Source organism: Gymnodraco acuticeps, unplaced genomic scaffold (assembly GCF_902827175.1).
Source record: "Gymnodraco acuticeps unplaced genomic scaffold, fGymAcu1.1, whole genome shotgun sequence".
Lineage (NCBI taxonomy): Eukaryota > Metazoa > Chordata > Actinopteri > Perciformes > Bathydraconidae > Gymnodraco > Gymnodraco acuticeps.
The window spans coordinates 723,115-735,340 of NW_022992289.1; the positions used below are offsets into that span (position 1 = coordinate 723,115).

The following is a 12,226-nucleotide window of genomic DNA, read 5'->3' on the forward strand; positions in this document are numbered from 1 at the left end:
CCCTACCCTCATCCACCTTCACTGGCTCCCGGTCAAGTCACGCATCCAGTACAAACTCCTCCTGCTAACTTACAAATCTCTCCACTCCCTAGCCCCTCCATACATCTCTGACCTCCTTCAGCCCTACACCCCCTCTCGTCACCTGCGGTCCTCTGACAAAGGGCTGCTCTCCATCCAGCGCTCCAAGCTGAAAACATTTGGCAACAGAGCCTTCAGTGTCGCAGCCCCCACCCTCTGGAATTCTCTCCCCTGTGCAATCAGGAATGCAGACACTCTGGACACCTTCAAAAAACACCTCAAACACCATCTGTTCACTCAGGCCTTTGGCCTCAACTAATATACAGTACTCAGCAACCTGTTCCTGTTTTTGTTTTCTTCAGCCTATGTATCTTTATTATTACTTTTTGTTTTGTTACTTCCCATTGTAAAGCGTCCTTGGGTTTCGTGAAAGGCGCTATATAAATTGAAATTATTATTATTATTATAACACATTACATTACATGTCACTAATTAAACGCTTTTATCCAAAGCGACTTACATACTCCATACTGTGGACAATCCCCACAGGAGCAATTTGGGGTGTAGTGTCTCAGGGACACAACGACATGCTGACTGCAGTGGGGTTTGAACCCCTGATCCGAATACCACCGCACAACCCACTGCACCACACAACATACATCATCTATCAACAAGAGAATAAATCATCAACTAAACTAGCTTGTCTGGCTGATGAAATATTTTCTTCAGGGATCTATATGTGTATATATATGTGAGGAAATGCATGTTGCTGAACCAAGTAGTAACTTTGGAGTCTGAAAAGTAAAGCCAATTGGGAAGTGCCTTAAACCTGCATTGTCTAATAATCAGCAGCTCCACTGAAAGTACATTTTGGTCGCTTTAAAAATGTCTTATTCAGCGTTTGGTTTTAATCTCGTGTTGCTTCGGGTTCCAGAAAACCAAGATGGTGACGGCTAAAAACTAAGAAGGCAGATGGCCAAAGTTTCAACTCAAAGCTTGAAAACAGTAATCCACAACCTATAGTTGATGACACAATGCACTTTGTATTGACAGTATATGAACTGCACTTAATATTCCACAACAAGTTATACTGTATCTGTTATTCTAAAACTCTAAATAACAAATGTTCTGCTCATAATAAGTTTAGGTAAATCTGAAAATGAAAAGACGATATTCTTCATTATGTCCAGGACAGCTCAAAGGACCTTAAAGGTTGTGTATAATGTAAATAATAAGTAGGGGAGAGTGGGGTAAGTTGAGCCATGTTTTTGTTATGCTGTCCTCTAAGCAAGGAGAAATGACACATAGTAAAAATGAAAACACACACCTATAATTCAGGATGTCTCCTATCAATGGCAATGATAATAATTCATGTTTGATCAAGGGCAGTGAAAATATTACTTCTTTAAAAAAAAAGTCTTGTGGCTCAACTTGTGTAGGGGTAAGTTGATCCAGGTCAGGGGGGAAACTGAACCACTGTTCAAACCTGGGCATACCTACAACAAATCTTAAAGGTAACTATAAACAATAAATAACAAACCAAATACAAGCTTAGTTTGTCAAATATTTTTAATATAAATTTCGATTGAATTGATTGATATTTTTTAACATGTTAAAAGGAAAAGTAATCATACAAATGGTGATACCATTTCATACATCTTACCAATCAAACACAGGGTAAATTCAACTTTAAATGTAGCCTACAATGAGCTCTTATTATCAACTTGGCCTACTTTCATTCATTTCTCCATTGAAAAACTGGCTCAACTTACCCCAAGGCCCGTGGTTCACTTTACCCCATAGCCACCGTTTTAGAAAAAATAGCCTAGCATTAAAATTCAGAGTTATCTTTAGCTTAATGATTCACATGGTTTAATACGCTGCCAACACATCAACATACAACATACATGTGTTTAAACCTGGATACTTTTTTTTTTTACATGACAGCCGATATAGCTGACATCTAGAAAATGTACTTTGACAAGCAAAAAACGTGTTTTTGTAAAAATGTTTACTTACGAGACCACAATGAGTATCTCTCTTTCACAGGCAAGGAGAAATGGGAGGAGCTTTCATAATTTCTGGTCACTTCATTACAACTATAACGGCCCGTCCACACAGCGGCGTGCGTTGAAGCTTTGAATGGGGTGACGTGACTTTTAGCCGAACTGCATCGTGGGAAGCGACGCGGAGCAATGTTCAACTTTTGACGCCTCGGCAGAAGCGTCAGCCAATCGAATAATATGCCAGTACAAGCTCTAGCCAATCAAACCGCTGCTTGTGTGTCCGGGGCGGGAGATTCATGTGATTGGTTGTTGGTCGAGTGTCAGACACGCCCGCCGGCAAGCGTCAACGCACGCCGCTGTGTGGACGGGCCGTAAGGCGTTGCCTGGTTACAGGGGGTGGTTCAACTTACCCACTGGCTCAACTTACCCCCTTCTCCCCTATTGGTAAAACATTTTTACAGTTTGAATGTCACTTGGAAATGTAATGTAAAACTGATCAGATATTATTATAGTCTAAATACCCTGACGAGTGTTGAGTTAAACGGAGACTTTGTGTAGCATCTGAATACGTCAAACTGAAGTAGCGTGAGTTAAAGCAGTGAGCAACGAACGCTGCTATCCTCAGAACTCACACTGAGAGATAAAACCTGAGAGATAACAGCACCAGTGTGTGGTGTGTGACAAACTTGTTTACATATTTTGGCTCGAGCTGGTGCCACTTGAATAGCTCATTGTCTGTTGGACTCTGAAACTTGTCTGGATGCCAAAAGAAAGACATAATTTGTCTTAGATCGTCACAGGTGGAAATATCCGTGGTGCCGTCATTAGGGAGATAAAAAGTGGAAGGGATGTGTGATAATTACACTTTTTCAAAATGCTTCAGTCCAAATAAAAATTGTATTTGTCAACTATGAAACATCTGGACAAAGTATAGAAATATGTTGTGCATTTAAATAAAGGGTATGGAAACTCACCTGGTCTTCAAAGGACAAAGCCTGTCCAACGTCTCGAGGGAATCCATCTATGACGATACCGCTTGCGTCTGGTATCTTCATGATCTTCTGCTTTATTTCAGTTATGGTTGTCTCCTGGATGACAGAGAAAGGAACAGGGTTTTTCATTTTGTATAATCGTCGAAAGACAATAACCATATCAACAGGAGCTTTATTGGATTTTCGATCAATACCAATAACTCTACAATTAGCCTGTTGCTTGAGTTTACGGCCTTCCTAGTTTACGCTTCACTTTCCTTTATTACATTTGAATGCTTAACAATGTGGGCTGTTCTGAGAGAGCCACTGGGAGAGTTCAGCTGCAAATTATTAATCATAAAGCTTCACAGTTGTAATTTGCTTTTCCAGTCTCAACATGAAGGGGGAGATTAGTTTTGTTAATGTTGCTTCAATCCCCAGATTCATCAAGGCTGTATAGTTAAAACCCCTGGAAAATGAACGAGAGGCTCATCTAGAGTCATAAAGAAGGTTAATAGAAAACTGCAAAGACACTGGAGGATTCAACAGTATAATACATCGGTTATCTAATTATCCAATTATCCATCCATCTTCTCCCGCTTCTCCGTGGTCGGGTCGCGGGGGTAGCAGTTCCAGCAGAGAGCCCCAAACTTTATTTTCCCTGGCCACATCAACCAGCGAAGAGATATAATCCCTCCACCTGGTCCTAGGTCTACCCCTTGGTCTCTTCCCAGCTGGACGTGCCTGGAACACCTCCCTAGGGAGGCGCCCAGGTGGCATCCTAACCAGGTGCCCGAACCACCTCAACTGGCTCCTTTCGACGCGAAGGAGGAGCGGTTCAACTCCGAGTCCCTCCCTGATGACCGAACTTCTCACCTTATCCCTAAGGGAGACACCAGCCACCCTGCGGAGAAAACCCATCTTGGCCGCTTGTATCCGCGATCTCGTTCTTTCGGTGATGATTATATCCAATTATATTTTTAATATATCTGACTGCAGCACTGTTGTGATTGCAGCTGAAGCGAGAGAGTGCCCGCCTCTTTCAGCATGAATTACTTCCTCTTGGCTGGAGGAGGTCGACATGTTCGAATGTATTTCCCCGAGCTGAATGCATCATACGATATGGCAGAGATACACGAGCAAGCCTCCGATCTAAAAATAACATCCGTGGCCATCGCTGAGTAACACAGACGTTCAATTTCCCTCCATGCACCGAATAAAGGTTGCGACCCGACAGACTTCACAGAGATTAAACATAATCTACGTGGATCCCACCAAACATATTAAGGTATACGTGTAGAAGATTACGAAAAGCCCTTTGATCCACTTTATGGCTAAGTTTAGATTGTTAAAGAGATATATATATATTGATCGACAGTATCTAGCAAAAAGGTATATTTTCTAAAATTGCAGTTTGATTGTAGTCTCTTGCTGTATCATTTACCTGTCATTGCAAAATGGTAATGAAAATGAACCATTACTGTGGCAGTTGGAAAAAAGCAAACTACACTATAATTTTCTTTTAGTAGCTGAAATTGATGCACAGCTTTTGTTACATTGTGCTTTCCCTTAAAGAAGCAAAAGAACAATAGTAAGTAAATTACAACATCTCAACCCTTTTAAATTGCCATACATTAAAGATTGGTCTTTATCTGATTTGATGAGTAAATCCAGTGGCAGTGCATCCTGCTAAACTATCTTAACATGAACATTTTTAAAGTCTGTAATCGTAGCCCAGACTGTCAAACATCCAAGATTGTTATTATGTGGACATCTGTTTGATTTCTGAGGGAACGGAAGTTCAGATAAATGCTGAGTCATGTGACCTTGCAGCGACTCACAGAGAAACAGCAGGAAGGGCTGAGAGTCTGTGATGTTCTTTGAAGCATTTGCAGAATTCAAGGAGTTTCACTGTAACTTTTCGGGGCATTTACATATTCCTTAGATGGTCCGATTTACCGAGCAGGGACGCTGTAAAGAAGATTTGTGAAGGCTATTTTTTTCAACCTTCTCTAGAGTGAGCCATGAAAATCTCTGTCAATATTTTCACTGACTTTTTGTATTTCGAGAGCATGAAGAGAACTCATTTGCATTTATTTGTATTCCAACACTAAATCCATGTAGCACAAAGACCTCTCAATAGTAATGTTAAGGGGGAAAAAGTGTATCCATGTCATAATTTGAATACCCTTCATACCTCTAATGGGTTATTACTTTCCTCATTTTATGAAAATCAAGCTAGTGGGTTATTTTTGATCATGCTTACAGACTAAAAGACAAACTGACGGCCCCCTTGGTGAAGCTGTGAATCAGTAATACACCAATCAACACATCACAAAACAATATCTAAACAAGCACCACTATCATCAAGGCTCCTGTTAGTGTGACAACCATACCCAAGAGTTTCTCATCAGTACACGGAACAATAATCAAGAAACCCAATTTCCTCTGCTCTGCTGGACTAATCATGGCAGGAAAAAAGAAAAACCTAACAGCAACAGAAGTCACTTCATCATAACGAACATGTCTGCAGCTTAGCCGACTTTGCTGTTTATCTCTATCTTTCCTGGGCTGAGATCTGGGGATCGGCCAGATGGAAGATGAGATGTGTGCCAGACGCCGCACAGAAGATGAATGATGAGGTGGGCAGCTATTGAAGATAATTCACGAGGGGACGCGAGCTCAGAACTGCCAGTCACGAATCAGGCGGGGGACGATATACAGCCTAGCTGCATCGCTAATGCATCACAGGGCCCATGTTGACAGTAAAGACCCCTCTCAAGTGTTTTAATAATGCTAATTTAAAATGTGCCCAGACAACCAGAATCACTTAGGTTGTTTAACACCTTTTTATCCGTTATAGATGCTTTTAACCCACGACTTCCTGTTGAAATGTCATTCGCTACCACAGCGGTGTACTTTGAAGAGGCCCTTTCCTGTAGTGTGTTATATAGGTTTTGGTGCATGTGGGTCAAACTCTCAAAAAAATGGGTACTAGTCGAGGGCCGGACTGGTTCAATGTTCATTGCAAAACTTATTGAAATGAACTTCTTGCACATATTAAACCTGGAACTAACAAAGCTTAAATTATTGCCTATAAAAACAACATGAAACATTAAATAATCAGTTGCATTCATTTCTTATGGATCTATCTGCAGCTTTTCCGGAGTCATTTCTTATGAGTATATTTTTCCACAGGCCAACAACAGCTTCAATAAAACTATTTCACTCAAAGAACAAACCAAACATGCCCTGTTGTCGTGAGAGACAAAGTGCAGAAGGAAACATCCATGTAAACTCAGTGTGCTGCTCTGTGATGCTAGTTCAAGCCAGATACTTGGCATCTCGTCTTGGGTGCAAGTTCATCAATGTTTGGGGTCAGGCTCTGAGCGGAGGAGACCCTCAGGATGGAGTGAAGGTGTGCGTGCAATATACCGGCGGGCCAGATCTAATAGTAATTAAAAATGATCCTGTGAGCCGAAATTAAATCCACCAAGGGCCTGATTTGGCCCCCGGGCCTTGAGTTTGACACATGTGATGTAGATGGTAGGCAAAAATCCCAGTTTTCTCTCCCATACACTTCTGGAACATAATCACTATGCAACACTTGCGCTCCTATTGGCTAGCGCTCCAACACATTGTACGTGAAAGGCTAAGGGGCGGGACATCTACAAGTGGTTGACCAATCACAACAGAGTCGGCCAGCTAACCAATCAGAGCAGACTGGGCTCTGGTTTCAGACAGAGGGTGAAAAGAGGTGCTGCAGCACAGGCAGTATGAGACAAATAAAGAGCTTTTTGAACATTAAAGCATGGAAACTCACTATAACTATATACTCACTATAAACTTGAGGTTAATTTACTGGCTATTTCAAGAGCTTTTTGTTGGAATCAGAGCATTTTCAGTAAATATAATTGATAAAGTGTCATCTGAGATAAAGTTTGGAAATGCTATGCTCATCCAATGCCAAAGAATATTCTTAAAAGCTCCACTACTGACCAGGCCTTGAGAGGCAGTCATACCACTATGCATATAACCGCACCAATCATCTTTCTTTGGAAAAAGGGCTAAAGGCAATGAAAATGTCTTGGAAATCCAGTCCCTTTTATCTCTATCTCCATTTAGATCTCTATCTAAATGGCCTTGTATCAATGGCTGGAATAGATTCTTAGAAAATACACTTAAAAAATGATTTCTGCTTATTTGTAATCATCCCTCTGTCGTTGAATCTGTACATTTAAACCATAACCCTAATAATCATCGTTGTCATCTTAATTTCATGGAAGTATAAAGTGTTTCGTACAATGTTTGAATTAATGCGCAAACATCCACGGGGGGTCTGTGCCCATGTATTTTCCCATCTTGAGTAATTACCTCTGCAAACAAGGATGCTCATAAGACAGATAAGAATCCCTCTAATGAGGCCCTTTGCTCATGCTCACTGTGATAATGACCTGCGCGTGACTGGACACACTTCCTCTCATAATCTCCCTGTTAGGAACACACACACACACACACACACACACACACACACACACACACACACACACACACACACACACACACACACACACACACACACACACACACACACACACACACACACACACACCACTCTCTGTTTGTGTGCTACCTGTGGTGCCAGCTCTCCGTTGGTGATGATTTTAGCGATCAGACTCCACTTTCTGTTGCTGGTGGCATTGTGGATCATCTTCTTCCTCAGCAGCTCGCCCACAGACACGTACTGGAAGCCGTAGCGCTCGGCGATCTTCAGACTCTGTGTTCCTTTGCCACTGCCAGGGCCACCTAGACACAGAGGGAGAGTGTTGATGTTTTGGGAGAGATTTTGTGTCTGAAATGTGTCTGTGTGAGTGTGAAACATTGTGTGTGTGGGTGTGTTAGCGGAGGCTGTATTAGTGAGAGAAGCCCAGACTATGTGAGAGTTAGTTTGCGGTGTGTGTGTGCGTGTGCGCATGACTCTGCTTCTGTTGGATCATTTGTGACAGTGTGTGTCTCACTGCGTGACTGTGTGTGTTTTTGCGGGGGAGAAGGGCATGTGGGGGGGGTGGATGGTAGCAAACAGGTATGTGTGAACCTCCTACATTTGCTACCAAATCCTCTTTTTTATCTTTAAATTTCAATTGGAAGAAGGATGTGCAAAGTAACGACAGCAGGAGAAGACAGCTCCCAGCTCTATGGATAGTTTAGAAGACATCCTTATCAATATTTGTCGTGATAGCGTTTGTTTTAACATCTCAAGATGAAAAGGTTCAAAGGTTTTATTGTCATATGCACAGTAGCTACAGTGTAGTGTGGCCCAGGCTCCTCCAACAATGCAACATAAATACATATAAGACATAAAACTATCAAAATAGTAAGTAGAAGTACATGGATGTAAAACAGGACTCAACGCAACACAATGTTACATATAAAATAATCAGAATTCATTCTAAAGTATAAACGGCAAGACAAAAGCATATTTAGTTACATACACGCTGTCAGAAAGTGAAAGCCTTCTATGCATTTCTGCAAAAGCCATCTAACAAATGGAAAGCTGCTTTTACTGCCTGTCATTCCAGGATTTTAGAGAGGCTCCTGTTTCCACAGAAATGTCAACCGCTCCAAAATGGCTGCTAGTATAAAGCCAGGGCTGATCAAAAGTGAAATTATGTGGACGACAAAGTCGCTAGGCCATTTATCCCATCATGGTGTCACTGTCAGAAATGATTTGTATAGTGAAGAGGAGAAGAGTGTGCAGAAAATCATTACAAATCAGTGATTGCTCATAAATGATTCTGTTAATACAGTATAGACAACCTGATTTCATTATTGTGATGCAGTGTTTCCCCTAGGTTTACTGCTTTGGGGGGGTGCTGCCTGAGCGGGGGAGGTGGCATTGGGATATATATGTTTTAAATCCTCTGGAGCAGAGAGAGGAGCTGTGGATTATTGTTATTGATTAGTGCATCAGAGTTTCTTAGGGTCAAAAACACTAAACTCACAACTTCAAATGAAAACGTTTAGTTTATTTAATAAAAGAGCACATGTTCAATGTGAAAAGTGACAGTATATATAGATTGGTTGCAATTTGGTGCTATATATATATACAAAAAAAGATATTTAAAAAAAAAAGATTATTTTTTATTTATTTTTTTTATTTCAGGGGGGGCGCGGGGCTCCGTTGGCGGGGCGCAGCGCCCCTCCACGACAATGGTAGGGGAAACACTGTGTTCTCAGACTGAATCCTGAGGGATAATGATTGATGTAAATTCTGTATCGATGTTTGTCCCAATCTTACCGATGGAGTCAATAATCTGACATTTCGACAACAAATCTTATTATCAATGGATCAGTTCAGTTTAGACAGACTATTAGTTACCCGCAAATTATAAATTCATACATTTCCTTTTACCTGTTTTGATTTGAATCATCGTATTGGTGTGAGTTGCATAATGTTATCTAATATATTGGCTGCAGAAATGCTTGCCTTTTCTTCAATAAAATGAATCCAGTTGGTTCTTTACTTTTGGTGCTCAAAACGTCAATAAACATTTAAAAACCTCAACGGCAATCAATCAATGAATCAATAGGATACGGCTAACCCCTTTTAGTCGCTCATAATATCACTGTTCTTTATATGCTATGGATGCTGGCAATAGTCACACATGTTTTGCCTCTTTGAGCACCACAAGCCCAGTGCTATCTATTTTTATTCCATTATATTCGTGAGAAGGTAGACATTACGGACAATATCTCTGACACTCAACAGCTCACACCAAAGAAATAAGGGGATGAATTGTCCCTGAAGTGTCATTAAAGTGCACTACCTGTTTGATTTTTAATATAAAAGGCCCATGGATTTAGTCAAATATGAATGTCACACATAATAAAGAAGAACAAGTGAAAGTTTGAAAGCGTTAGAGAGGTAATCTAAAAATAAAAAGTGCGTATCCAAAAGAAAGTGCACTTTTATCTCACATCTGAGAGTTTCGCAATGTTCGACCCAGCTTCATCCTGAACGTGTCTTTGTCAGTCCGTCTCTCTCTCTGCAAACCTGACAAACTATTGGCACGACCATCCAAAGAGATGACAGCTGCTGCCATCTTCATTTCCTTAAAAAAAAAATAGGGCACAATGTGCTCACAAAGACGAGATAGGAACTGGCTTTTGTGCTGCGAGGACAAATAACAATCATCCACACTTCAGGGAAACTGAACAGCCAGGTCCAAACAAAAAATCAAAACATGCCGCAGCAGAGGGCTGTCGGGAGGTTTTAAAAAGCTCCAACAGACACCCAAGTCCTTTTCTTGCTTATTTAAAAACCTAAATATACTTTTTTTTAAGAGGGTTTATAAATAGCAGCTTTTTTTCGGTCCAGCTCATCCAGTGTCATGACTCTCATTGTGCAGCTGCCATGCTTAATTTATAAGATTAATGAAAGAGTTTGAGAGGTTAATGCAGGCCCAAGAAGGAAATCTGATTAGGAGAGCGTGAGCGTGAGCGTCGAACACAGGAAGTGACATGCAACGAGATCCCCCCCCCCGCTGATAGCAACACAGAGAGGCGGGGCCAAGTTCCAAATACCGTACCAGGAAAGATTCACACGTACACATACACGTACACACACACACACACACACACACACACACACACACACACACACACACACACACACACACACACACACACACACACACACACACACACACACACACACACACACACACACACACACACACACACACGTACACACACTGTCCGTCCTGGGAGAGGGATCCCTCCTCTGTTGCTCTCCCTGAGGTTTCTCCCATTTTTCCCCCTTCAACTGTGGGTTTTCTCTGGAAGTTGTTCCTTGTACGATGTGAGGGTCTTAGGACAGAGGGTGTCGTTTTTCTCATACTGATATTCTGAACAATCTGTGCTGTTGTATTTGCTGTAAAGTGTCTCTACTGTAGGCTATTTTTATTTTATATACAGCACTTTGGCTCGACCAAAAATCGCTTATAAATGTGCTATATAAATAAAACTTGATTTGATTTGATAATGTGTGTGTGCTGGTGCTGTACCGATGACGAGGATGACTTTGGGTCGCGGTCTGGATGGATCGAACACCTCGTACTCCTCTATGAGCTCCGCCGTCTCCGACAGGTCCGAGTCGCTCTCGATGGAAAACTGGCTGATGGGAGGGAGGCGGTCATACCTTCTGTAGGGAAAATTGGGACTGTCGGGCAACACTGTAACACACACACACACACACACACACACACACACACACACACACACACACACACACACACACACACACACACACACACACACACACACACACACACACACACACACACACACACACACACACACACAAGTATTGATAAGAAAATGTTTTCCAAGCTCACCGTTATCTTAATTATTGTAGTTTTGTGCTTATTCACATTGTATAAAACGATGCAAAGCCCTATTCAGAACAAAATATAAAAAACCATCAGCTTTACCAACAGATGAAGCTGATGTTCGATCCGTTTGGCACAGCTGTCTCTTGTGAATGAGGCATAGATAATAACATATTTACCAGAAAGAGAATCCATTTTGCATGCTTTCCGAGAGTTGCTATATATTTACATGCAGAACCAATGTTATCTTTTTACACTGTATTATAACAATGAGGATGGTATTGAAAATTTTACTGATGACGGAACATGTGCCAGAGATAGATGGAGATATTTTTAAATCTTCAGAGAACAAAAAAGGTTGAGAATAACTGAAGCCTGAAACCCACTTGCCTGAGTCTAAACTTTAGGCTCTTTTTACTTTTTGCACGTTTCTAACAGATTGAACAGTCAATGGCGCAGAGTACGGAATCATTCAAGAAGCGAGACCAGATTTTTCTTCCAGCAAACGTTTGAAACATGGCACGGCTTCGGCTTTCTGCCTAGAGGGGAACCGCAGGACACGTGAATCTCTGATCAGGCTTAATTTCCCAGCAAATAAACGCTGCAGCTGGCATCTTTTTCAGATATTTGAAAGGGATAACTAACTTTATTCAAGCCGTCCGTCCTCAACACATCTTGACTGTCAAGTTCTTTTGTGAAGGAGATGTCAGCCAAAATATGCAAAAGCATGTTTTATTCACTAACAACTTTTCTTGATTCTCATGGCCTTTGTACATTGCTGCCATGCTTGACACGCACCGTCAAACAAAGAAGTGATTGTTGGAATTAAAAAAATGTTTTT

General features: G+C 41.3%; 1 protein-coding gene across 1 annotated transcript in view; it reads right to left on the reverse strand.

Annotated features, from left to right (window-relative positions):
• Positions 1 to 12,226, reverse strand: part of ak5 (adenylate kinase 5) — a 71,546-nt gene that overhangs the window by 56,413 nt on the left and 2,907 nt on the right. Inside the window, 3 exon segments of the mRNA XM_034207727.1 lie at positions 2,999 to 3,112; positions 7,629 to 7,801; positions 11,062 to 11,229. Of these exon segments, the coding sequence (XP_034063618.1) occupies positions 2,999 to 3,112; positions 7,629 to 7,801; positions 11,062 to 11,229 (455 nt within the window).